Source organism: Pristis pectinata, chromosome 29, assembly GCF_009764475.1.
Source record: "Pristis pectinata isolate sPriPec2 chromosome 29, sPriPec2.1.pri, whole genome shotgun sequence".
Taxonomy (NCBI): Eukaryota; Metazoa; Chordata; class Chondrichthyes; order Rhinopristiformes; family Pristidae; genus Pristis; species Pristis pectinata.
The window spans coordinates 19504072-19531939 of record NC_067433.1 but is presented as its reverse complement, the minus strand read 5'-3'; the positions used below and the strand labels follow the sequence as shown (position 1 = coordinate 19531939).

Sequence of the window (27868 nt, the reverse complement as noted above, 5' to 3'; positions counted from 1 at the left end):
CCACTTCTCTGCTTTCTCCAATGCCCAGCAGATTTTTCTTCATTTATTTATGCATTTAAAAGTACTGTTGAATCTGCTTCCACCATACTCTGGGTATACATTCGAGAACATAATGTAATTGGTTTCTTTTTTTCAAGTGGTCACAGTTTCTCTTTTCCAACTACATAAATAACCATTTGAATGATGAAAGTTGGAGCTTTTGATGGAGTTGATTTTTATTTTGTTAAGTAGAACTTGTTTTAATTGACTAAGCAACTTTTTTTTGTTAAATTGGGTACAGCTTTAAATTGAGATGCCTTTTGCGTTGTTCTGTTCTGGATTGTGATTTGATAGCTGACTTCTGACACAATGCTGTAAAATGAACTAATCCTGTTGTAAGTTAGCTTGCAGAATGCAAAGGAATAATAGAAAAGATCTTCATATAAATTATATATAGTTAATAAATACATAGCTCTTCATATGCACGTCTTCTTGGTCTGAGCTTATTAGTCTTAAAGCTAGTTTAAGTCAATAATCTCTTTTGTTGCCAGGTTTCGGTGACTAGCAATTTAACAACTCTACAGGAGCAATACCCATGCTTTGCAGCAGTCAATCGCTGTGCTAAAGGTAAGTTGGTGCATACAGTTGCATTCTGAATAAAAATGTGCTTTTGATAAAATCACTTGCTGCTTGTGCTAGAATCCAATACAACTGGAAATCTATTCTTTTAATGAGTTCCATCTTTGTTACAATAAACCATCTGCTGGATGAACTCAACAGGTTGAGCAGTATCTGTGGGGCGGCAGGGGAAGGAATTGTTGCCATTTCGTGTCAAAACCCTGCATCAGGACTGAGAGGAGAGATGGTCAGTATAAAGAGAAAGGGGAGTGATGAGACAGGCACCCGAGGTGATTGGTGGACTGAGGAAGGGTGAAAGATGCCGAGCAGATTGTCAGGGAGGCAAGGGAGTGGAGTTGGGAGACAATAGCAAGTGGATGATGGAGGCAGAGAAAGAGAATGCTATTGTTTCCCAGCTCCACTCCTGTCCCCTGCGCAACCTGCCCATTTTTCACCTCAGTCAACCAATTTCCTTTGACTCTTGTGGGCACCACTCCCCCTCTCCTCTTTATACTAACCACCTCCACTCTTAGTCCTGATGCAGGGTGTTTGAGCCAAAATGTCAACATTCCTTCTCCACCAGAACCCCCCCACAGTCACTGCTCCACCTGCTACCTGCTGAATTCCTCCAGCAGATTGTTTGTTGCTCCAGATTCCAGAATCTGCAGTCTCTTGTGTCTATCTTTGGAAGTCACAGAAATGGGGGATTAACAAATTATACAGCACTCACTACAAGTCCATAAAGTTGTGGAGACTTTCTTTCTAGATATTCTAAATTAAATTGACATTTTTGTTTAATCTATTACACGTGTATCATAGCACAGAATTTGGGAAGCCTATGACAATTTGCAGTCTATTAAACTGTTACTTCAGAGTGGGTGAATTCTGATGTTTTTATTCTAATCATGTAATTCTATAATCCTGTACATGGAAATCTCAGTACTGTTACTTATTTCAAAAGAATCAGAAGGGAAGTGAAAACTGAAATGAGGCAGTGCAAGAGAAGATGAGTTGTTGACATAACAGGAGATTCCACACGTGTTCTTTAGGCATTAAATAGTAAAAGGGTGGTATATGGAGGAGTGGGGGCCTATTAAGGCCAAAAATGAGAACTTTCACATAGATGCTGAGGGCAGTGTTAAGGCACTAATTGAATTCTTTGCATCTGTCTTCAAGAGTGCTTCCAAAGATGGAAATGGTCACTGCAATATCTTTTTGTTACCTAACAACTGATGGAACTTCTAATCTGAAGTATTGGAAATGTGATTCTGGTACTTAAGTCACTGAATTTTTTTAGTGATCTACTCAAAGCAAATTCTTTATGTTCTTGCATTCTCAAGTTAGATGATGACTTGTGGCCATATAACGGACTAAATGGTGATGTCTAAGAATGTGTGATTTTGTTTCTCTTCGCCCTCCCCCAAATCCCTGCAGGTGTAGCACGTCATCAGGGACGGGTTATTGAACTGGAATACGCTGGAGAAGGTGCCATAGATAAAACAGTCCTGCTTGTTGGCAAGGTGTAAAGTGACGTAGTGGCTTAAGATTGATGCATATCTCTTTTTTTAATGGCACTGCAACGTTTTTATCATTTCAATTAATTTTGAACACCAGCGCTATAGATTTTTGGTCTGATCTGAAATCAAAAATTGGAAACTGCTGGAAACACTCAGCTGGCCAGACAGCATCTGTGAAGGGCCTTTGACCTGAAATGTTAACTGTTTCTCTACCTACAGATGTTGCCTGACCTGCTGTGTGTTTCTGGCATTTTGTTTTTGATCTCCAGCACCTACACTTCTGACTTAAAATTGAAGTTAGTTTTAAAGTCCCTTAATTATAGATACTTGAGTTTATGTCTCAGAAGGAGGCAGTTTAGCCCATTGTGCCAGCAAGAATTGCAAATTTTAGCTCTTGTGCTATGATCATGAAGATTATGGTCTTCAAGTGCCTATCGCAGGTGTGTGGTTAGGGTTTCTACTGCTTCAGTGTTACCAGGCAGTGTATTCCTAACCCACATACTTGATGAATGTGAGTGGGAAGAGGGGAGAAGATAATTATCTCACTCCTCTCTACAAAGTAACTTGGCTTAATCTGTGCCCTTAACTATTGTTTTCTCTGCTAAGGAAAGGGTCCAGTCTTGTTCATATTTTTTAGGCTTCATAATATTACACTGATTAAATCCCCCACCCCCTACCCAGTCTCTTTTGTTCAAAGAAACAACCCTAGCGCAGCCAGTCACCCACAACTAATTCTTCAGCCCTGGTAACCTGCTCAAATCTCTTCTACGTTCCTATAGTACTGTAGTGTAGTGACCAGAACTATACACTGCTTCATTTATCCCTAAACGGTATTATGTATAATTTCTGGCATGACCTCCCTGCTCTTGTATTCAATGCCTCAGTAATGCAGCCAGCTTCCTGTATGCCACCTTAACCATTTTGTTCTGTGGTGGTCAAGGGTAAAGAAATTTGCGCCTACTATGCATTGGAATTCTCTACCAAGCCATTGTGTTTCAGTCAGATCACACAGGTACTCTTTGAGAAGTGAGATACCAGAGTATTAGAAGCAGTGTTGAGCAGAGACCAATCCCTTAGTGCCAGATCTAAATTGTGAAGAAGATATAGATGTTAGGTATTTATTAGTCACACGTACATCGAACACACAGTGAAATGCGTCTTTGCGTTACTGAGAATGTGCTGGGAGAAGCCCACAAGTGTCACCACTCTTCTGGTGCCAACATAGCATGCCCACAGCTCCTAACCTGTACTACTTTGGAATGTGGGAGGAAACCAGAGCACCTGGAGGAAACCCACGCAAACACATGGGGAGAATGTACAAACTCCTTACAGACAGCAGCAGAATTGAACCTGTGTCACTGGCGCTGTAATAACATAATGCTAACCACTACACTACTGTGCTGCTGTAAAGGATTACTGACCAAAGAGGTGCATGTCTGGGAGTTGAGCAAAATAATGGAAGTTATTTATCCCTGTTAGATGTCACTTTCCTGGGGCTCAGGGTGACGTCGGGATTGTCAGGGAATTTCCACGCATTCTTCAAAATTTGCGGTCATCAGCATGGAGATGCTGGGGATTGAACCCTGGATCTCATGGATGCAAAGCATGTGCTCTCCCACTGAGCTACATCCCCAATAAGAGGGACTCATTTTCCTTGAAAGCTGATTTCCTAGAGGTGTTTATATAAAAGTAATGTGATAGATAGTGTTGAAGGTGAGGGGGTGGAGTGGGGGAGAGAATTGGGAATGGATGAAGTAACTACTTAATTTTAAGTAATCAACATCTCAAACAGACTTTAAGATTGTGTAGTGTTGGTGGGATCCTGGGGTATTTTGTATGGATTAAGAAAGATGGACTGAACTGCCAATTTCAAGGATTTAGGCAAATTTATTTTAAGAAAAGTGTGCACTTTTGTGGAATGATTAGCAAGATTTATTGCATTTGGATTGACTAGTTGATACCAGTTGTGTAATTGTTGCAAATGTCACGAACCAGCAACAAAAGAAACACACCGAGCATGATTCATTGTTAAAAACTATTTTATTAATCACTACTTATGATACTAACATTTTTACTTTTATTCTATGTATTATGTTAGAATTCAAAAATGTTAAACCTTGAACGTTAACCCCAAAACTAAACTCTTCGTGTGTGTGTGTGGCAAAGTCCCAAACTCCAAGTTCAGGAATGGTTCTTAAAGTTCAGTTCCGCAAGTCATAAGGTGAAACATGAGCAAGGGCTTCTTAAACAACCACCGTTGTCTGAAGATAAGATGTAGACATAAAGAAACAGAGAGAGAGTAAATACGAAATCCAAATGTTCCATGATGGAACCCAAACAACACTTCAGTGTTTACGCGGTAGTGACTTCCTCACCCTGAAAAGCATCTGAATTGTGGTCGTCCACACAAATACCTGTTTCCTTCTACAGGTCAGCAATAAAGTGAACTCCACCGGATTACTTCCAACTTCCATACATGGATTTCAGTGGCAGACACAGTTATTGTTTCTCATCCATGATAGAGAAACTAGCAGGCTGGTGTCTCTCTCCCTTCTCTCCTGCTTCTTCAACAACGTCATTACATCCTTTATCATGCCACACACACACACACACACACACACACACACACACACACACACACACACACACACACTCTCTCTCTCTATCTAAAAGGGACATTCACTGAGTCCGTAACACCTCCCACCTAAAAAATTTTTCCCAAGAAAAATTTAACCGTGCATACAGTTAGTCTGTAGTTGTGTAGCATGATAATTATTAACATTACTATCAGATTAGTACAGATACATGTTTCCCATTTAACATCAGGAAAGACAATCAGCAATCACATTATCTTTGCCTTTAATGTGAGTTATCATGAGATCAAACTCTTGCAAAATTAAACTCCAGTTTAACAGCCTTCTGTTCTTGTTTTTGACTCGGCTCAGAAGCACCAATGGGTTATGATCTGTATACACCGTCAATGGTTTCTGAGCGGTGCAAACATATACATTGAAATGTTGCAAGGCTAAAACAAGTGACAGTAATTCTTTCTCTATGGTGGAATAATTCTTTTGATGCTCATTAAATTTCTTTGAAAAGTAAGCTACAGGATGGTCAATATCATCAAGGTCACCCTTCTGCAACACCACAGCTCCTGCAGCTTCATCACTGGCATCTACTGCTAATGAAAATGGCTTTTCAAAGTCAGGTGTTTTGAGCACAGGATGGTAGCATAAAATGGCTTTCGGCTTCTCAAATGCTTCTTGACAAGAATCTGTCCAAACAAACTTTACTCCCTTCTTCAGAAGATTAGTTATGGGAAGAGCAATATCAGCAAAACTTTTACAAAATTTTCAATAATATCCAACCATTCCCAAAAATCTTCTAACAGTCCTCGTACCTGTGGGAATAGGGAACTCATATGGCTTGAACTTTTGCCTGAACAGGAGCTTGCTTGCCTTGACCTACAACATAACCAAGATATGTCACAGTGGTATGACCAAATTCACTTTTAGCCAAGTTAACTGTAAGATTAGCTTCGGAAAGTCTTTCAAACAACCTTTCTAACGCAGATATGTGATCCTCCCAAGTATCATTCCCAGTCACTAAGTCGTCAATGTAGGCATCTGTATGTTTTAACCCATGAATCACTGAATTAATCATTCTTTGAAATGTTGCCGGAGCATTTTTCATTCCAAATGGTAAAACATTGTATTCATACAATCCAGAAGGCGTTACAAAGGCTGAAATCTCCCTTCCTCTATCTGTTAATGGAACACACCAATACCCTTTTAATAGGTCAATCTTTGTAAGAAATTTTGCCTTTCCCACTCTGTCTATGCAATCATCCACCGTAGGAATAGGGTAAGCATCTGACTTCGTTACAGCATTCACTTTCCTGTAATCTGTGCAAAATCTAACAATTCCATCAGGTTTAGGTATAATAACAGGGCGAACTCCAATTTGAAGTAGAATGTCTAATAATATCATTTTCCAACATGTATTTTATTTCCTGATCAAGTTTGCTTTTTTCCACATTCATTCGATATGGGTGTTGTTTGATTGGTTTTTGCATCCCCAACATCAACATCATGGGTAATTATCGATGTTCTGTTTGGAACATCTGGGAATAGATTTTTAAATTTTAAAATTAATTCTCTCATCTGTTGTTTTTGTGAAACTTGTAAATGGTCCAACTTCATTTCAAGGTTCTCCAGGATATTTTGGTTTTTTAGTTTCGATGGAACAATATTTGGTCTAAATTGGCCTTCCTCAACATCAACATCAGGCATTCTAGAAACAACCTTTACATCATCCACCAAGGCCACAACTGAATCTCTTTCATAATAAGGCTTTAGCATATTTACATGACAGAGTTGTGTTTTTTTGCGTCTATCTGGTGTTTTGGTTATATATGTTAAATCAGTCACTCGAGATTCAATAACATATGGTCCAGAAAAATGAGATTGCAAGGGATTATTTTGGCTAGGGAAAAATACCAACACCTTTTGCCCCACTGCAAATGTCCTAGGCCGAGCATGTCTATCAAAATATGTCTTCATTCTTATCTGGCTGGTTTTCAAATTCTCTCTCGCTAGCTGGCAGACTCTCTCCAACCGAGTTTTAAATTTTTGGACATAGTCCAACAGACTCAAATGCACTTTCTCATTAACCCATTGCTCTCTTAACAACTCCAAAGGTCCTCTCACCCTATGTCCAAATACAAGCTCAAATGGACTAAATCCTAATGACTCTTGGATTGAATCTCTAATGGCAAACAAAAGTAAATGAACGCCTTCATCCCAATCCTTTGTGTTTTCAAAGCAATAAGTCTTCAGCATATTTTTGAGAGTAGAATGAAATCTCTCCAGAGCTCCTTGAGATTCTGGGTGATATGCAGATGATACAATCTGCTTTGCTCCCAGCTCATAGACTAGTTGTTGAAAAAAATTTGACATAAATTACTACCTTGATCAGATTGGATTTCTTTTGGCAAACCAAACCAGGTAAAAAATTTTAAAAGAGCCTTTGACACCGTCTTGGCCTTAATATATCTAAGGGGTATTGCCTCTGGAAATCTAGAAGTGGCGCACACGATGGTTAACAAATACTGATTTCCAGTTTTAGACTTTGGTAATGGGCCAACACAGCCCACAATCACCTTCGAAAATGGTTCACCAAAAGCAGGAATTGGTTTCAACGGAGCCACAGGGAGTTTTGGATTTGGTTTACCTACCATCTGACATGTGTGACAAGTTCGACAAAACATCACCACATCTTTTCTCAAACCAGGCCAATAGAATTGTTTCAAGATCTGCCCTACAGTTTTATTCACACCAAAATGACCACCCAAAGGCATACTATGGGCCAGGTTTAAAATCTCATCCCTATAAACTTTTGGAACAACAACCTGATGAATAACTTCCCATTCCTCATAATGAGGAAATGGAGACCTCCTCATGTTCCTGTTAAACACTCCATTTTTGACATAATATCCAGTTGGCACTTTTTCAATCTCCTCACATGAGAGTGCTTTTTCTTTCAATTCTGTCAACTCAGGGTCCTTTGTCTGTTCCACCATAAAATCCTTCCTTGACAAAGACAAATCTTTAAATTCAGGCTCACTATAAGGATGTTGATCCTCCAGTGGAGACAGAAAAGTCTCAGATAAGGCATCATAATTTTCTTCCTGTTTAGGACTGTCACAAGGAACAACTTCAGCCTGCACAGGACTGTCGGTCTTGGCTAATTCTCTAGTTCTAGCTCGAGTCACTGCACATGATGGGTAAACATCTGGATCATTCTCAGACTCATCAATCCTTGGTTTGGTCGTTAACCGTACCACAGGAACAATTTCTCCATCTGCAAGGTCATTCCCCAATAACAAAGAAACTCCTTCCACTGGTAACCTAGGTCTTATCCCTATCTCGACTGGTCCTTCTATGAACTTTGACTTTAAAATCACCCTGTGTAAAGGGACAGATATGGTGTCACCTGTAATGCCTCGCACTAGATTTACCTCACCAGTGTCAGTTTCTTCACCAAAATGTAAAACACTGTCCAGCAAGAGAGATTGACAAACCCCAGTATCACTAAGAATTTTCACTGGCACCTGGGGTGACTCATCATTCAGTGAAACAAAACCCTCTGATACATAAGAACGGAATTCCTTTCTCACCTCCTCCAATTTTTCCACTTTTACCTCTTGCAAGGATACATCTCCTAAACCTTTTTGATCTTTAATTGCCTGAAAGCAAGCATTGGGCACAGCTTCCTTCCTTTTCTTCAATAGGGCACAATTAGATATCACGTGGCCAGGTTTCCTACAGTAATAACAAGTACGGTCAACAGGTTTCTCCAGCCCTGGCTTCCTTTCATCCTTCCCTCTTTGATTACCTCCTAATTTAATCTCCGGTTTACCTGGATTGTCCTTGTAACTCTTTTGAAAGGTTTTAGGTTGTCCCCATTTGGATTTATGGGTTAAAGCATAATCATCTGCCAACCTAGCAGTTTCTTGTAAAGTTTCCACTCCCTTTTCATTTAAATATGTTGTTAATTCAGCTGGAACACATCTTTTAAAGTCTTCCACTAATATCAATTCTTTCAATTTATCAAAATCCCCATCTACATTTTTAGCCAGGCACCATCGTTCAAAACATATTCTCTTTCCATTGGCAAATTCCATATAAGTCTGATCTGCAGATTTCCTCAAGTCTCTAAATTTTTGTCTATAAGCTTCAGGTACCAATTCATAGGCCTTCAATACAGCTTGTTTTACCTTGGTATAATCAGCTGCGTCCTCAACAGACAAAGCAGAATAAGCTTTTTGAGCTTTACCTTTAATCACACTCTGTACCATAAGAGCCCATCCTTCCTTTGGCCAGTTTGAACTCACAGCAACCTTTTCAAAATGTCAGAAATACTGATCAACCTGATCTTCCTCAAAAGGAGGGACTAATCGAACCTCCCTGCTGGCTGAAAAACCATCATCAGAACCAGATTCCAAACTCTTACGCTTCATTTGTAACTCATGCTGCCTCTGTTTCTCCTCGCTATCCAGCTCCATCCTCCTCAATTCCATCTGCTTCATTGCTAGATCAGCTTCTAATTTCTTTTGCTCTCGTTCAGCCTCTATCTTCATCCGAGTTATCTCTCGTTCAGCCTCTAATTTCTTTTGTTCGGCCTCTATCTTTTTTTGTCCCAACTCGACCTTCAGTCGTGTTTGTTCTAACTCCATCTTTGCTATCTGCACCTGTCTAACAGGAATCTCTGACTCACTCCCAGAAAACTCTTCTAACTGTTCTAATTCTTCCTCCTCCAGATCCTCCAACTCCACTGGTTGAAAAGTCACATCAGAAATCACTGGTTTACTCTCAGGAAACTCAACTACCTCACTCAACTCAAACACTTCCTTCTCCAAATAATAGTCAACTATCATTCTATGAATAACTGCTTTTCTCATAGACTGCTTTACTTCTGTAAGGTTTAGCTTTGTAGCAATCTTTTATCAAATCATCCTTTTTCGCCACCTCCAATCCCTTTAGGGTTGGTGACTCCAAAAATGCCTCAATATCCATTGCTGCTGGTTTCCACACACACAAGCCAATTAAAAAGAATTTATCAGACCTCCCTCAACAATCTTTGGATTGAATCCCGAACGAATCTCGTCAATCTGGGGAACGATCCCAGACGACACTCGTTAATCTTTGGGTTGGATCCCGGACAAGCCCCCAATTTTGTCACGAACCAGCAACAAAAGAAACACACTGAGCATGATTCAGTGTTAAAAACTATTTTATTTATCACTACTTATGATAATACGTAAAATAAAAGTAAAAATGTTAGTATGTTAGAATTCAAAAATGTTAAACCTTGAACGTTAACCCCAAAACTAAACTCTTCGTGTGTGTGTGTGTGGCAAAGTCCCAAACTCCAAGTTCAGGAATGGTTCTTAAAGTTCAGTTCCGCAAACCATAAGGTGAAACACGAGCAAGGGCTTCTTAAACAACCACCGTTGGCTGAAGATAAGACGTAGACGTAAAGAAACATAGAGAGAGTAAATACGAAATCCAAATGTTCCACAATGGAACCCAAACGACACTTCAGTGTTTACTCGGTAGTGACTTCCTCACCCCGAAAAGCATCCGAATCGTGGTCGTCCACACAAATACCTGTTTCCTTCTACAGGTCAGCAACAAAGTGAACTCCACCGGATTACTTCCAACTTCCATACATGGATTTCAGTGGTAGACACGTTATTGTTTCTCATCCATCGATAGAGAAACTAGCAGGCTGGTGTCTCTCTCCCTTCAATCTCTCTTCTCTCTTCTTGTTCTGCTTCTTCAACAACGTCATTACGTCCTTTACCTTCTATTGAAGTAAGCACGCCACACACACACACACACACTATCTAAAAGGGACATTCACTGAGTCCATAACACAAACAAAAATGTTTTGTCCTCTAGGGAGTAACGTATGATACAGGTGGTGCAGACATCAAAGCTGGTGGTATTATGGCAGGAATGCACAGAGACAAATGTGGAGCAGCTGCTGTTGCTGGGCTCTTCCAGGTACATGCCATCTTCTATTGATTATTTAAGTTGGTCCATAACTTGCCTCAGCATTTTTTCTTTAACTCTTAACCCCAATAGTATGAGCACTAGGCAGTAGTTGACTGTGTAAGACCGTAGTCTATGCAGTTCCCTCAGAAAAAAGTACTGTTGGCCAAGTAATGTTGATTACTATTGTAAAGACCACTAAATATTCTTGAAAGGAACCTAGAATGTTGAAGATAATTTCATATTTTACAGTTGTGCTGCAGGGTTCGGACGTGTCTCACAGCACCAAGCTAATGAATAACTTAGTTACAAATTTGTAATGTGGCTGCTTTTAATATTGTCACAGAAACAGGCCCTTCTGTCCATGCCAACCAAGTATCTTCATATACTAATCCCATTTTCTAGCACTTGGTCCACAGCCAATTTGCATGATTGTCCAGATGCTTTTTAAATGTTGAGTCTCTGATGCTACCATCTTCTCAGGTAGTGTTCCAGATTCTAACCACCCTCTGGGTGGAAAAGAAAATTCTTCTCCTGATCCCCTTTAAACCTCACTTTGAACCTATGCCCTAGTCTTGGACTCCTCTGCAATGAAGAAAACCTCCGAATATGCTTCCCTTTCACAAAACCATTGACATTGCCTAATCATGTTTTTAAGAATACATTCAAACATTTTCGCAATGATGCATTTAAACTAATTGGCTTGTTTCCTGCATACTGTCTCCCTTTTTGATTTAAAGGAGTTACATTTGCTATTTTCTAATCTAATGCCATCTTCCCCAAATCTAGGGAATTTGGGAAAATTAAACCAGCAAGTGCGCAATTTCAGTAGCCACTTTGATTGCAGTTTCCCCCTTCACCTCGGTTCATCCCTTTTCCAAATTTCTGATCTACAGCTATTTCTAGGATGTTACAGGTATCCTCAATGCCATCTGTTTTCCATTATTTATTCCCCAGACTTTCTGTAGTACCAACACTCTATTAACGTCCTTTTTAAATATATGTAAAAACTCTTGCTATCTCTAGTGGCATAACTTTTCCTTATTAATCTCTAAATGAGTCTCCTCATCACTGACCCTATCAATGTAACCACTATTCCTTTCTCTCGTATTTACCTAGTTCCCCTTTGATAGATCCATGTTAAAAGTTACAACTACTCCTTGTAGAAGTGAACTCCACATTTCCTGTAATGACCAAAACCACAAGCATTGGCAGTGTCACTGTGGGTGCTACCTTAAAACTGTCATGGGTCAGGCGGCAGCATGGTTGTGCTTTCAGACATGTTTAGTGGAGAATTCCTCGCAGTAAGTCCAAGTACAGTTGCTGCTAAAATTTCTGCTGGTGAAGCAATACCAGAAAGTAACTGAAGGTCTCTTCAAACTGTATATGTTGCCTCAAATAGTATAGTATCTGAAGTCAGGTGACCAGTTACAAGTATCTTGACTGAAGTTTCATCTCATTTTTAAGCTCGGTGTTAATTGATATGCAGGAGTTTAATTGCTGGGGCGATTTACTTGATTGCAAAGCCATTTATGTTACAAGATTGAGATCACCTAGGTCTCTGAAGTTTTTTACTTTTTTTTACTAATTTGGATTATCTCCAAATGCAGGTGCTTTCAATTCTGAAACCCAAGGGAATCAAAGTAATTGGTGCAATGGCAATGGTCAGGAACAGCGTTGGTTCAGGTAATGTGAACCTAGAAGAATGTGATCAAACATCAGTTACAGCAGTTGCACCATACTTATCTGTGAAGATTTGCGCAGATGGTATTGCTTGGATGAAATTCCAGTTAAGCAACAGTTGAATCAGAGCTAGGAATAGAAACTATTTTCCATTTGCCTCAAAAGCCTACTAACATTTTTGGATGGTGCCTATATTTTCAGAGACAGCTGTTACTGTTAAATTTGCCTCTAATATAAATGCAATTTAATTTTACTGTCTGAATCTGTGGTGTTCACCTATGTGCAGATTGCTATGTGGCTGATGAGATTATCACATCTCGCGCAAAGAGAAGAATTCGGGTTGGAAATACAGATGCTGAGGGGCGGATGGCAATGTTGGATCTGTTGTGCTACATGAAGGAAAGGGTGTGTACTCTCCCACAGTCAAAGAAAAACTGCTCAAGGTCCAACTCAAGCAAGGAAAACTGTCTGCAGGGTTAACACAAAATAAATTCTTCTCTCTCTCCTGGCTTTTAATTCTTCCCTCTCTCCTGGTTGTGTTGCTACTTATCATTAGCAAACATTCCTCCTTACTTTGAAAGAATGTTTGCTAGTAATAAGTAGCAACACACAGTGCTGGAGGAACTCAGCATGTCAGGCAGTATCTATGGGGGTATGGAGGGAAATGAACTGTCATCCTTTCAGGGTTGTGACTGGTGAACTGAGCCACACGGAAGCTAGAGCTGGGAGATATAAAAGGTCTTTATTCAACACGACAGATCTTCTGGAGAGAATCCGTTTCTCCTCCACACAATGTTTTATACTTTTTAAATACAAAGATAACAAATGATTAACTACAGTTTGAATGACTATAATCACCTATTTCACTTTAACATTTTGGATATAGTCAGGTAACTTTGCAGAACTACACTTTTGCAATGGGAGCACATCCCAACTAGCAAAACCCCTTTGAATATTCAAATACTGGTGGCTGGTCTGAAAGCTTCTGAGCACAAACTCCAGACACCCAAAATATACTTTTGTTGCAGTGAGGGATGGCTCCCTGAATATGCAACTGGCCAAAATATTAAGTGACCAAATAGACATGTCCTGAACTGTGCATTAAATGGCAGGGGTACGCCTTTAACAATGTGTTAATACAGGATGGTAAAAAAACAAGATGCTTGAAGAACTCAGCAGGCCAAGCAGCATCCTTGGAGAAAAGCAGGCGGTCAATGTTTCGGGTCAGGACCATTCTTCAGGACTGAAGACAGGGAAAGGGGAAGCCCAATATATAGGGGGGACAAAACAGCAAGGGGACAAAAGAGGGGAGGCGGGGTGGGCACAAGGTGGTGATAGGTAGATGCAAGTAAGAGCAGGTGCGGGGGAGGAGGGGAGAGCAGATCCACCAGGGGGATGGGTCAAAGGTGTGGAGGCAGGTGGCATGAGGGGAGGGGAGGAAAAGGAGAGAGGATAAAGTGAGGAGAAAAAAGAGGCTAGGAGAGGGAACAAAGGAAAGAGGTAAGGTGGTGGTGGTGGTGGGGGGGGGGGGGGGGTGCGGAGCTTACTTAAAGTGGGAGAATTCGATGTTCATCCGTTAGGCTGCAAGGTCCCAAGATAGAAAATGAAATGTTCCTCCAGTGTGCGTGTGGACTTCTCTTGGCAGTGGAGGAAGCCGAGGACTGACATATCAGTGATGGAGTGACGGGGAGTTGAAGCGTCTTCCCCTGCATAGTTTCAATGGTACAGAATCCGAATGTCCCACACCCAGTGATTGGTTTTGATGTCCTTAAAATATCAGTTGAAGTTAAATTGTGAGCAGGTTTTATTTCCTGAATACTGATTCTCATTTTAGTATCTGCCATCCATAATTTCCTAACTCCAGAATAATCCCTGATCCCCAACAATAAGCATTTACTGAAGAGGGTGAGATGAAGAAATGTATGGAGCTTATTTATGATTGGAGTATCATCTGTTAAACTTTGTACATTGTAACAAGGTTCTGAAGGGTTTTGACAAGATGGATGTGTAGAAGATATTTGTTCTTGTGGGTGAATCTAGACCTAGGGGTCACCATTTAACGCAAAGTGCTGGAGGAACACAGCAGGTCAGACAGCATCCATGGAGGGAAATAAACAGTCGATGCTTTGGGCTAAGACCCTTCATCAGGACTGGGAAGGAAGAGGGCAGAAGCCGGAATAAGGTGGGGAGAGGGGGAGGAGTACACGCAGGCAGGGGACAGGTGAGTTCAGGTGAGAGGGGGAAGGTAGTGGGAAGGGGAGAAGATGTAATAAGCTGAGAGGTGATAGGTAGAAGAGGCCAAGGGCTGAAGGAGGAGGAATCTGGTGGGAGAGGGCAGTGGACCATGGAATAAAGGATGGGGGAGGGGAGGAGATGGGCACGTCATCAAGGTGGGGGAAGGGAGCCATAGGAATAAGGGAAGACAGAGGAGTTGGGGGTGGGGTGGGGAAGAAGAATAAGAAGGGGTGGGGTTACTGGAAATTAGATAAATCGATGCTGAGGCCATCAGGTTGGAGACTCCCAAGGCGGAATATGAGGTGTTCCTCCAGCCTGCACCTGGCCTCAACGTGGCAGTAGAGTAGGCCATGAATAGACATGTCAGTATTGGAATGGGATATCTCCAACCTGATGGCCTTAACATCGATTTCTCTAACTTCTAGTAACCCCACCCCTTTTTCCTACTCCACCCCCTCCCCACTCCTCTGTCTTCCCTTATTCCTGTGGCTCCCTTCCCCCACCTTGATGACCTGCCCATCTCTCCTCTCCTCCCCTCCCCCATCCTTTATTCCATGGTCCACTGCCCTCTCCCACTGGATTCTTCCTCCTTCAGCCCTTGGCCTCTTCTACCTATCACCTCTCAGCTTATTGCATCTTCTCCCCTTCCCCTCTCACCTGGACTCGCCTATCCCCTGGCTGTGTGTGCTTCTCCCCCTCACCCCACCTTCTTTATTCTGGCTTCTGTCCTCTTCCATTCCAGTCCTGATGAAGGGTCTCGGCCCAAAACGTCGACTGGTCATTTCCGTCCATGGATGCTGCCTGACCTGCTGAGTTCCTCCAGCACTTTTTGTGTATTGTTCCAGATTCCAGTATCTGCAGAATTTCTTGGGTCACCATTTAACAATGTTCTACCTGCATCTTACAATTTCTTTGCCTCCTTTTCAGTTCTGAGCTGAGCTCATTGATCTATTTTTCTCTATAGATGCTTCATGACTTTTTTAGGATATCTGGAAGGCTGAGTAGTATTGTGCCTGTTCATATGGTATGAATACAGGTTTGTGCATTACCTGTTATGTTTCAAAATGAATTATTATTGTTTCCATTTTATAGGCCCTTGAAGAATATGAACCTAATCACTTTGAATTGTTCACGATTGCCACACTGACTGGCCATGCTATTCGAGCTGTTGGTTGCAACTATTCTGTGAGTTCAGTCTATTGTGTATGATGTGAAAAGACCTTGCAAATACTTTGGCAGTGTACCACATAATATCAGCTAGTTTTAAGTCTTGCTACATTATAGAATATTGAACGAGTGACAAAAGTTTCTAATTTTTGTTGGTTGTTTTGCTTTATTGCAGAAAGTGCAACTTTTTTCATTGTTTAGGTGCAGTTGGTCTGACAATTGTGCTGCTTTTGAAAGTTAAACATAATTAAAGCAGGCACATCTGTACTGAATGCTGTGCCGTTAGATTGGTCGAGTTTTTATCGCGACTTCAAGCTATAGGCCTGTATGTCCGACAGAATTTAAAAATCCATTGCACTCTCCTTGGAAGAACTGAAATATCAGTATCCTGGCTCTATTTTATCACTAAGTACTGCAAAAATAATTGAAATTCTTTTCAATTCCATTTTGTGGGATTTTTCTATGTACAAATTGACTCCAGTGATTCAGTTGGTTTGCGATGATGTGAAGCTATATGAATAAAACCTTGGAGAAACAAAGGATTGCAGATTCTGGAATCTAGATGAAAAACATGATGATGCTGGAGGAACTCAGCAGGCCAGGCAGCATCCGTGGAGAAAAGCAGGCGGTCAATGTTTCGGGTCAGGACCCTTCTTCAGGACTGAAGATAGGAAAAGGGGAGGCCCAATATATAGGAGGGGAAAGCAGAGCAGTGATAGGTGGACAAAAGAGGGGAGGCGGGGTGGACACAAGGTGGTGATAGGTAGATGCAGGTAAGGGATAGTGATGGGCAGGTGCGGGGGAGGAGGGGAGAGCAGATCCACCGGGGGATGGGTCAAAGGTAAGGAGAGAAAGGGAAAAAAAGTAGGAAAAAGAGAGAGGCTAAGGAAAGAGAAGAAAAGAAGAGAAGAGGCATGTGTAGTGGGGGAGAGGGGTGTGGGGATTACTTAAAGTGGGCGAATTCAATATTCGTGCCATTAGGCTGCAAGGTTCCAAGATGGAAAATGAGGCGCTCTTCCTCCAGTTTGCGCTTGGAATTCTGGCAGTGGTGGAGGCCGAGGACTGACATTTCTGTGATGGAGTGGGAGGGGGAGTTGAAGTGACTGGCAACGGGGAGATGCAGACCGCGGTTACGGACAGAGCGCAGGCGTTCAGCGAAACGGTCACCTAGTCTGCGTTTGGTCTCACCAACGCAGAGGAGGCCACACTTGGAGCACCGAATACAGTAGATACCCTTTAATATCATCTACTGCATTCGGTGCTCCAAGTGTGGCCTCCTCTGCGTTGGTGAGACCAAACGCAGACTAGGTGACCGTTTCGCAGAACGCCTGCGCTCTGTCCGTAACCGCGGTCTGCATCTCCCCGTTGCCAGTCACTTCAACTCCCCCTCCCACACTATCACTGATATGTCCGTCCTCGGCCTCCTCCACTGCCAGGAGAATTCCAAGCGCAAACTGGAGGAACAGCACCTCATTTTCCGTCTTGGAACCTTGCAGCCTAATGGCATGAGCATTGAATTCTCCCACTTTAATGTCCCCCCACCCTCACCACGCTTCTCTTCTTCCCTTTCCTAGCCTATCTCTTTTTTTCTATCCCTTTTTTTTATCCTTTTTTCCTTTCTCTCCTTACCTTCGATCCATCCCCTGGTGGGTCTGCTCTCCCCTCCTCTCCTGCACCTGCCTATCACTATCTCTTACCTGCATCTACCTATCTCCACCTTGTGCCCACCTCGCCTCCCCTCTTTTGTCCACTATCACCTCTGCTTTTACCTCCTATATGTTGGGCTTCCCTTTTCCTATCTTCAGTCCTGAAGAAGGGTCCTGACCCAAAACATTGACCGCCTGCTTTTCTCCATGGATGCTCTCTGTCCTGCTGAGTTCCTCCAGCATCATAGTAAATAAAACCTTAAACTTTTGTAAATTGCTTTAAAACCTGAACAATCACTATCTTTTTTAAAATTGACTGCAAATAGACTTGCTCCAATGTAGTGTCGAAGTTTGAAAATAAATTGTCCACTCAGTCTTCTAGCTAAAGTTGGGTATTCATGTGACCACTAAGAAGGTATCGTAGTGGACTTTGGGAAGCCATTTTCCATTTATGAAAGTGATAGCGGTATCTGCTGTGTTATTCTCTGGGTGTTTGATGTTCAACTTCCTCAAACGTGGGGAAGGCAGTGCTCTCATGATCTTTAATCTTGAATCTGTTTTCCTTTCGGTGCAGATAATAATGGATAACGGTCCTTCACGCTGGGCCAGGACTGCTCAGGAGCTTCAAATGGGTAAGAACAATTTGCCCCTCCATCTCTAGTGCTGCCACTTGCAAATTTATATCACCTAATGTTGTTATATCACCTAAATCCACCTTGCTAATAGTCTTGTACTAATTCCACTCAAAGGACAAATTGAGCACTTTTTGCACTATTTTACACATTCACTGATGTATTTCAGTTCAGAATATGCAAAGGAAAATGAGAGGCTGTAGACATTTTCTTCCCGCCCCCTGGACTAGCATCTGTTTTTGGATGTAATTAGTTATCATTGGAGGCTTTTGCCTTCTGAGATAGGGTGAGGAATAACTAGTTGAAGTTGCAAGTAACAGTGGTACAACAAGGAGAGCTGCTGTCTTGGCTCCAGTGACTTGAGCTAAAACATGACCTCTGGGGTTTTCTGTGCAAAGTTTAGACATTTCTTCCTGTGACCCTATCAGTTTCCTCCAGGTGCTCTGGTCTTCTCTCGCATCCCAAAAGATGTGCAGATTAATCACTCACAGCAAATTGCCCTGGTGTGCCGATGAGTGGTAGAATCTGGGGGAGTTGATGGGAATGTGGGGAGAATAAAATGGGATTTGTTTAGGATTAGTGTAAATCCTATTTTTAGGATTAGTGTAGGTGAGTCTCACCTTGCAGAGTCAGAATTTGGAGCGGGAGCTTTGAAAAGAGGTGAGTCTCTAAAAGAGACAAATTTGTAAATTGTTAATAGTTGATTGGCTGATTAACAGCAGCCAATAAAAAGAAGGTAGGGTCAGGCAGAACTGCCATTGTTGGAGTGGACCAGTATTAGAATGGGGGACTGAGGCTTTGGCAAGAGGAGGCGGAGGCTAAGGTAAGTCTCTGGTAAGTTTCTTTCTAGTGCCAGGCTAGAGTAGTTAAAATGGTTCCAGGGCCAGTGGTGTGTTCATCTTGTGAGATGTGGGAGACCTGAGGTGCATTCAGCTACAGCTCCTTACAGACCACGTTAGGGAACTGGGGATGCAGCTAAACGACCTTCGGCTCCTACGGGACAATGAGGAGTTCATAGATAAGAGCTACAGGGAGGCAGTCACTCCTGAGCTGCAGGAGGCAGGTAGCTGGGTGACTGTCAGGGGAAGGAGAATAGGCAGGGAGTGCAGAGTAGCACTGTGGCCGTTCCCCTGAATACTGCTTTGGATATTGTTGTTGGAGGGTGGTGTTGGGAAGCGACCTACCAGGGAAAAGCCGCAGTGACCAGGTCTCTGGCACTGAGCCTGGTTGTGTGGTGCAGAAGGGAAGGGGGGAGAAGTGGAGAGCGGTGGTGATGGGGGATTCAATAGTAAGGGGAGGCAGACAGGAGATTCTGTGGATGTGAAAGAGACTCCCAGATGGTATGTTGCCTCCTGGGTACCAGGGTCTCGAATCGGGTCCACAGCATTCTGAAGGGGGAGAGTGAACAGTCAGAGGTCATGGTACATATTGATACCAATGAGATAGGTAGGAAAAGAGATGAGGTCCTGAAGAGGGAATATAGGGAGCTAGGTAGGAAGCTAAAAAGCAGGATCTCAATAGTAGGATCTCAATCTGGATTGCTGCCTGTGCCACGCTTCAGTGAGGCTAAGAATAAGTTGATTTGGCAGATGAATACGTGGCTGAGGAGTTGGTGCAGGGGGCAAGGTTTCAGATTTGTGGATTTCTGGGGAAGGTATGACCTGTACAAAAGGGACAGGTTACACCTGAACAGGAGGGGGACCAATATTCTTGAGGGCAGGTTTGCTAGAGCTGTTGGGGAGGGTTTAAACTAGTTTGGCAGAGAGAGGGGAACCCAAATGATAGGTTAGAGGTTGGTGCATTTAGTGTACAAGTAGATGCAGCATGTAGAAAGACTGTGAGGAAGGATAGGCAGTTGAAAGGGCAAAATTGTGGTCAGTTTGATGGGCTGAAGTGTGTCTATTTTAATGTAAGAAGTATCAGGAACAAGGGTGATGAACTTAAAGCTTGGGTAAGTACATGGAACTACAACTGTGTGGCCATTGCAGAGTCTTGGTTGTGACACAAAGGCAGGAATGGCTGCCGGATATTCTGGGGTTTAGATGTTTCAAAAGGGACAGGGATGGAGGTAAAAGAGGTGGGGGAGTGGCTTTGCTGATAAGGAACAGTGTCACAGCTGTAGAAAGGGAGGATGCCCTGGAGGGATTGCGTGGGTGGAAGTCAGAAACTGGAAGGTATTGGGAGTATTCTACAGACCCCCACAATAGCAGCAGAGATGCTGAGGAGCAGATCAGGAGGCAGATTTTGGAGAAGTGCAAAAATAACAGGGTTGTTGTCATGGGTGATTTCAACTTCCCTAATAATGATTGGCACCTCCTTAGTGTAAAAGGGCAGAGTTTGTTAGGTGTCCTGGAAGGATTCCTGTCATGGTATATGGAGAGGCCATACTGGACCTGGTACTAGGCAATGAGCCTGATAAGGTTTCAGATCTCTTGGTGGGAGAACGTTTTGGAGACAGTGACCATAACTCCCTGACCTTTACCATAGCCTTGGAGAGGGATAGGAGCAGATGATATGGGAATGTATTTAATTGGGGGAGGGGGAATTATGGTACTATTAGGCAGGAACTTGGGAGCGTAAATTGGGACCAGATGTTCTTGGGGAAGCGCACAACAGAAATGTGGAAGTTGTCAAGGGAGTACTTCTGTGGGGTTCTGGCTAGGTTTTTCCCATTGAGGCAGGGTAAGGATGGTTGACAAGAGATGTAGAATATCTTGTCATTAGGAAGAAAGAAGCTAAAGTTTAGAAAACAAGGATCAGACAGGTCTCTTGAGAGTTACAAGGTAGCCAGGAGGCAGCTTAAGAATGGACTAAGGAGAGCTAGAAGGGGGCATGAGAAGGCCTTGGTGAGTAGGATTAAGGAAATCCCCAAGGCATTCTACAGGTAAGTGGAGAATAGGAGGATGACTAGAGTGAGGTCAGGACCAATCAGGGATAAAAGAGGAAACATGCCTGGAGTTGGAAGAGGTAGGGGAGGTCCTTAATGAATACTTTGCTTCAGTATTCACCAGAGAGAGAGACCTTGACGTTTGAGGATGGCGTACAACAGGCTGATATGCTAGAGTTCGTTGATGTGAAGAAAGAGGATGTGCTGGAAATTTTGGAAAAACATTAGGATAGATAAGTCACTGGGGCCGGGCGGGATATATCCAGGGTTATTACGGGAAGCGAGGGAAGAGATTGCTGCGCCTTTGGCGATGATCTTTGCATCCTCACTGGTGACAGGAGTAGTGTCAGATGATTGGAGGGTGGCAAATGTTGTTCCTTTGTTCAAGAAAGGGAGTAGGGATAACCCTGGGAATTACAGACGAGTGAGTCTTCAGTGGTTGGCAAATTACTGGAGAAGATTCTTACAGCAGGATTTATGAGCATTTGGAGAAGCATAGGCAGTTTAGGGACAATCAACATGGCTTTATGATGGGCAGGTTGTGCCTCATGGGCCTGATTGAAATCTTTGAGGATGTGACAAAGCACATTGATGAAGGTAGAGCAGTGGATGTGGTGTACATGGATTTTAGTAAGGCATTTAAGGTTCTTCATAGAAGGCTCTTTCAGAAAGTCAGGAGGCATGGGATCCAGAAAAACTTGACTGTGTGGTTTCAGAATTGGCTCAGTGGTAGCAGATGGAGAGAATTCTGCCTGGAGGCCAATGACCAATGCTGTTCTGCAGGGATCTGTTCTGGGACCCCTGCTCTGTGATTTTTATAAATGACTTAGATGAGGATGTGGAAGGGTGGGTTAGTAAGTTTGCAGATGACACAATGGTTGGTGGTGTTGTGGATAGTGTAGAAGATTGCTGTAGGTTACAACAGGACACTGATAGAATGCAGACCTGGGCTGAGGAGTGGGGGGAGTGGCAGATGGAGTTCAACCCAGAAAAATGTGAAGTGATAGACTTTGGAAGATCAAATTTGAAGCCAGAATGCAAGGTTAATGGCAGGACTTTTAGCCGTGTGGAGGAACAGAGGGATCTTGGGGTCCATGTCCATAGATCCCTCGAGGTTGCTGCACAGGTCGATAGGGTTGTTAAGAAGGCGTATGGTGTGTTGGCCTTCATTTGTTGGGGTATTGAGTTCAAGAGCTGCAAGGTAATGTTGCAGCTCTATAAAACTCTGGAGAGACCACACTTAGAGTATTGTTCAGTTCTAGCAACCTCACTATAGGAAGGATGTGGAAGCTTTAGAGAGGGTGCAGAGGAGATTTAGTAGGATGCTGCCTGGATTGGAGAGCGTGTCTTATCAGGAAAGGTTGAGTGAGCTAGGGTTTTTCTCTTTGGAGTGAAGGGGGATGAGACGTGACTTGATAGAGGTGTACAAGATGATAAGAGGCATAGATTGAGTGGACAGTCAGACTTTTTCCCAGGGTGAAAATGACTAACACAAGGGGGCATAATTTTGAGGTGATTGGAAGAAGGTATGGGGGATGTTAAAGGTAAGTTTCCCCCCCCACACACAGAGTGGTGGGTGAGTGGAATACACTGCTAACAGAGGTGGTGGGGGCAGATACGTTAGGGACATTTAAGAGACTCTTGGATAGGCACATGAATGATAGAAAAATGGAGGGCTATGTGGGAGGGAAGGGTTAGATATTAGAGCAGGATAGAATGTCGGCACAACATCGTGGGCTGAAGGGCCTGTACTGTGCTGTAATGTTCTATGTAAATGGTTACTTGATGGTTAGCATGGACTCATCGAGTTGAAGGGTCTGTTTCCATGCTGTATGACTCTAATTTTATTAACATACTACATAATGTTGCAATGTTGTTACTGTACAAGCTAAACATTTTACTCCACTACACTGACGACTGCATTGGTGCTGCCTCCTGCACCCACGCTGAGCTCATCAATTTCATCAACTTTGCTTCCAACTTCCACTCAAATTCACTTGATCTACCTCCGACACCTCGCTCCCCTTTCTGGATTTCTGTCTCCATCTCTGGAGACAGTTTAACCAAAGACATCTTTTACCAACCCACTCCCACAGTGACCTTGACTACACCTCTTCCCACCTTGTCACTTGCAAGGATGCTATTCCCTTCTCTCAGTTCCTCTGCCGCATCTGTTCCCATGATGAGGCTTTCCACTCCAGGACATCTGAGGTGTCTTTTTTTTACAGCAAACGGGGTTTCCCTTCCACCACCACCAATCCAGCCCTCACCCGCATCTCCTTCATTTCCCATGACTGCCCTCACCCCATCCCCCCAACCACACCCCCAACATAACAGGGACAGGGTTTCCCTTGTCCTCGCATACAACCCCATGAGCCTCCACATCCAACACATCACTCTCAGCAACTTCTGTCACTTCCAACGGGATCCCACCACCAGGCACATCTTCCCCCACCCCCCACTTTCCACAGGGATAGCTCTCTCCGTGACCACCTCATCCGCTCGTCCCTCCCCACGGATGACCCACACCCGGCACTTATCCCTGCCACCGTGCAAAGTGCTACCCCTGCCCCTACACCACCTCCCTCACCACCATTCAGGGCCCTAGACAGTCCTTCCAGGTGAGGCAACGCTTCAGCTGTGAGTCTGAGGGTGTCATTTATTGCATCCTGTGCTCCTGGTGCAGCCTCCTCTACATCAGTGAGACCCGATGCAGATTTGGAGACTGCTTCGTCGAGCACCTTCGCTCCGGCCACTGCAAAAGCAAGGATCTCCTGGTGGCCACCCACTTCAATTCCACATCCCACTCCCATACTGACATGTCTATCCATGGCCTCCTCTACCTCCACATTAAGGCCTGACGTGGGTTGGAGAAGCAACACATCATATTCCGCCTTGGGAGTCTCCAACCTGACGGCATCAACATTGATTTCTCTTCCCTTCTCCCGCACCCCCCCCTTGTTTTCCCTCATTCCTGTGGCCCACTCACCCCTTCCCTTTCCCCTCCCCTGCCCTCATTACCTGCCCATCTATTCCCCACCACCTTCCCTTTATGTCCTCTCCTACTGGATTCCTTCTTCAGCCCTTTGCCTGTTCTACCTATCATCTCACAGCTTCTCACATCATTCCCTTTCACCACCACCCCCCCCACCCACCTTCTGCCTCTCTCCTGGACTCACCTATCCCCTGCCAGCTCGTGCTCCTCCTCTGACCTCCTCCTCCTGGCTTCTGCCCTCCTCCTTTCCAGTCCCAATGAAGGGTCTCGACCTGAAACATCGACTGTTTATTTCCCTCCATAGATGCTGCCTGACCTGCTGAGTTCCTCCAGCATTGTGTGTGTTGCCCTAAACATTTTACTGTTGTGTTTTCTTGTCAGCTGGTGAAGAAGTGGGTGATCCTTTTGAAATCTCAACCATTCGGCGCGATGATTATGATTTTCATAAAGGGAAGTCAGAATATGAAGATATTTTGCAGTGTAACAACCTGCCATCCAGTGCCACAGCCCGTGGACACCAGTCGCCTGCAGCTTTCCTCATCATGGGGTCTGGCCTAGATAAGGTGCTTGTACAACGATTCTAAGTCTGCCTTCAAAATGCATGTTGTAGAAGTGCAACCAGTTAATTGCACACTAATTATGAATTCAACAATCTTTAAATTGGTTGTGCAATTTAATCATCAATATCTTCTGTAGCTGCATGGATAGAAAATTGATTAAGTAACAGAAAATAGTATCAAGTTCTTCAGACCAGAGGTGAGGTGTGTGGTGATGTTCACCATGAGTCAGTATTAATGACTTGCACCTGGCTGTACAAAGCACGATTTCCACATTTGCCGATGGCATAACATTTAGAGGTGTATTAAGCTGTGAGGAGGATTGTACCAGGAAATATAGTGAAGGCTGGTGGAATGGGCAGAAAGCCAGCAAATGAAATGCTGTGAAGTGTTAACGTTTTGGTAGGAAGAATGGGAAAAAGTCAATTTGAGGCTCAAGGACAGATCTGGGATGCATTGGGTGTGGGGGCCAGGTTGGTATTTATGCATAGTCCACAAAGTGGCACATGGTTGGTTCTTTCCTTAAAAAGCAAAATCTCTATGGGATTCTGGGCTTGTGAAGAGAGGCAAGAGTGCAAGGGTAAGGAAGTCATGAAGCTTTTACAAAGCACGTTGGCCAGAACTGGCATATTGTGTTTGATTCTGGTTGCTGTAATTTTGGAAATATGAAGGATTTGAAGTGGGTGCAGATGAGATTTAAAATTTGGTAAGTTGATTTATTATTGTCACATGTACTGAGGTTCAGTGAAAAATTTATCTTGCATACAGTCCATACAGATCAATTCATTACAACAGTGCATTGAGGTAGTACAAGGTAAAAACAACAACTGAATCCAGAATAAAGTGTTACAGTTACGGAGTGCAATGCAGGTAGACAATAAGTTGCAAGGTATCAACAAGGTAGATTGTGAGGTTAAGAGTCCATTTTATTGTACAAAGGAACCATTCAATAGTCTTATAACAGCGGGATAGAAGCTGTCCTTCAGCCTGGTGATACGTGCTTTCAGGCTTTTGTATCTTCTGCCTGAAGAGAGAATGTCCGGGTTAGGTGGGATCTTTGATTATGCTGGCTGCTTTACTGAGGCAGTAAGAAGTGTAGACAGATCATTTACCAGAATGATTCTGGAGATGAGGAGCTTTAATTCTGTGGATAAACTGGAGGAGCTGGGTATATTCTCCTTTAGAAGAGATTGCAAGCAGATATGATAGGATATCCAAAATCATTAAGGGTATGGACAAGCTGGATAGAAATTGTTCCCATTGGCAAAGTGATCAAGAGCTAGGAGACATAGAATGAATTGGCAAAAGAGCCAAAAGTAACATGAGGATTTTCTTTATACAGTGAGCAATCGGTGTCTGGATTGCACTGCCGGGATAGTAGTGGAGGCAGATTCAATTGAAGCGTTCAAAAGGAAGCTTAATAGGTATCTGAAAGGAAAGAATTGGGGGCTCTGGAAAGAGGGAAGGAGATTGGGACCCAAGTTGGATCACTCTTGTGTAGAGCCATCATGGACCTTGTGGGGGGAAAATGGCCTCCTTGTTGTAATCATTGTGTTTCTGTGTAAGCCATGTAAAATTTCTGATCAGAATAAATGAAACCTGCAGCACCATGGATTTGTCACGGGTCTGATGGCTTGTTGGTCCTGGTCCATGGGTTGTGTCTGTTACTTGGGTATGAGGAAGACCTAACTACAGAGGTGACCTTCAAGAATGAGTTGATAACAAAACTTCATTTTTTAGATATGATGGAATTCTAAGATAGTTTTTTGCATCTGCAGTTTTTTTTTGATTTCCATAGTTTTCTAAGATTTATGGAGATTCTTTGCTATTATGCCTGCTGTATAACCATTTGTACTAAATCAGTTCCTTTCTTTCAGCATGGAATAGATTCCGAAAAACCCCTTCGCTACTCCCACATCGACATCGCTGGATCTTCTGGTCCATTTCCTGGGGTACCAACCGGATCACCGGTGGTTGCCCTGGCGGCAAAGTACATCCTGCATCGTGTCTGAGCAAACTGATGTGATCCATTGAAATGATTTTTCTACTCAGCGTTCAGAGACCACCTAGGAAAGTATAATCGTAGGAGCTCCAGTGAAATGGTCAGCCCATGTTCTTGATTCTGAAGTAAACCTGAAGTTAATTAGATTTTCTGTAGGTTGGTCAGTGCAACTTTTCTAGAATAGTCTGCAAGCAGGTTAATCAGTACTCCAAACTTTATCTGTATGTAATTTTTGCTGATTTTGTCTTATGCAATCTAAATATTTCAAATAATTTTGGTGGTTTTGTTGAGGGTAAGCTATCAATTGTAGGAAAAGGGCAAAAGACATTTTTAACTGATCAGAATCACAACAGTCAAAAGCAAAATATTAGAGGTGCTTGTGTTTGGCAGGGCCTTCTTTCAAAGGCTGCTGTTAAGTGTAGTTTCAATAATTGTGCACATTTGGCATCCAAGTTTGACCTTTAATTGCACATGTTTCCAATTGCATTCATTTGCCTTTGTAGCTGTGATTTTGACATGTGTTTTGAGCCAAATCAGATTACACTTTTAAAACTGGTCTTAGTGCAATAATGACCAATTAACACCGTCAAAAACTATGCTTGATCATGAGTTAGTCAACAGTGATCCTGTTGCAATTTCATAACATGCTCCTCTTCTCATTGTGATTTATTCGGGTTTGTACAATTTTTTGAGCGGGTTAGTAAAAGGATTTAATGCTATATGTTTCCTGTGGCTTGGATTGTGCCAGTTTAGTCATTTGTGATTTTAGCCTTCCTACTGTAATCTAGAATAAAATGCTCCACCTGAACAAAATTTTTACCTGAACAGTTATTAGTGGACCAGAGGGATTAACAATTAGGTAATTTCAGTCACCATTATACCCACACCAGTCATCTTGGCAAAGGAAAACCAAGTCCACTGGTATCCTATTAAGCCCTGGACAAATTCTGAGTATATCTTTCATTCTTATAAGATTCGATAGTTGCTTAATTTATCTGTTTTGGATAAATCCCAGGAATCAACCATTGCAACATTTCCTCTATTACATTGATATCATTCATTTTTCAGTCGGGAGACCAAACTTGTGTGCAGTATTCCTGATAGTTTTGCCACGGCCATAATTGGAGCAAGGTTTCTCTACTCTTGTGCTCAAATCTTCATGTAATAAAGGCTAGTATACAGTTTGTTTTCCTAATTGCTCGCTGTACCTGCTTATTAACTTTTAATTATTTCCATGTACAAGGACATCCAGGTCCATCCAAACATCTTTCGGTCTCTGTCCTTATTTGTTTATTAAAAAGTACACTTTTATTTTTAACTACTGAAGTGGAAGACCTTGCCGTTTTCCCCCCACATTATACTCCCAGCCATCTTCTTGCCAAATCGCTTAAC

General features: G+C 42.8%; 1 protein-coding gene and 1 non-coding gene across 2 annotated transcripts in view; one reads left to right on the top strand and one right to left on the bottom strand.

The window, feature by feature from the left end:
• Window positions 1-27661, top strand: part of zgc:152830 (uncharacterized protein LOC767682 homolog) — a 50447-nt gene extending 22786 nt beyond the window's left edge. Inside the window, exons 9-17 of the mRNA XM_052041232.1 lie at window positions 531-606; window positions 2032-2117; window positions 10580-10684; window positions 12283-12358; window positions 12642-12760; window positions 15683-15775; window positions 17978-18035; window positions 24299-24480; window positions 26352-27661. Coding sequence (XP_051897192.1) covers window positions 531-606; window positions 2032-2117; window positions 10580-10684; window positions 12283-12358; window positions 12642-12760; window positions 15683-15775; window positions 17978-18035; window positions 24299-24480; window positions 26352-26486 — 930 coding nt within the window. The 3' untranslated portion in view covers window positions 26487-27661. The remainder of the gene's footprint in view (window positions 1-530; window positions 607-2031; window positions 2118-10579; window positions 10685-12282; window positions 12359-12641; window positions 12761-15682; window positions 15776-17977; window positions 18036-24298; window positions 24481-26351) is intronic.
• On the bottom strand, window positions 3676-3747 carry trnaa-ugc (transfer RNA alanine (anticodon UGC)). The gene has a single exon. It is a non-coding gene; the product is annotated as a tRNA-Ala (tRNA).
• Window positions 27662-27868: the final 207 nt, after the last annotated feature.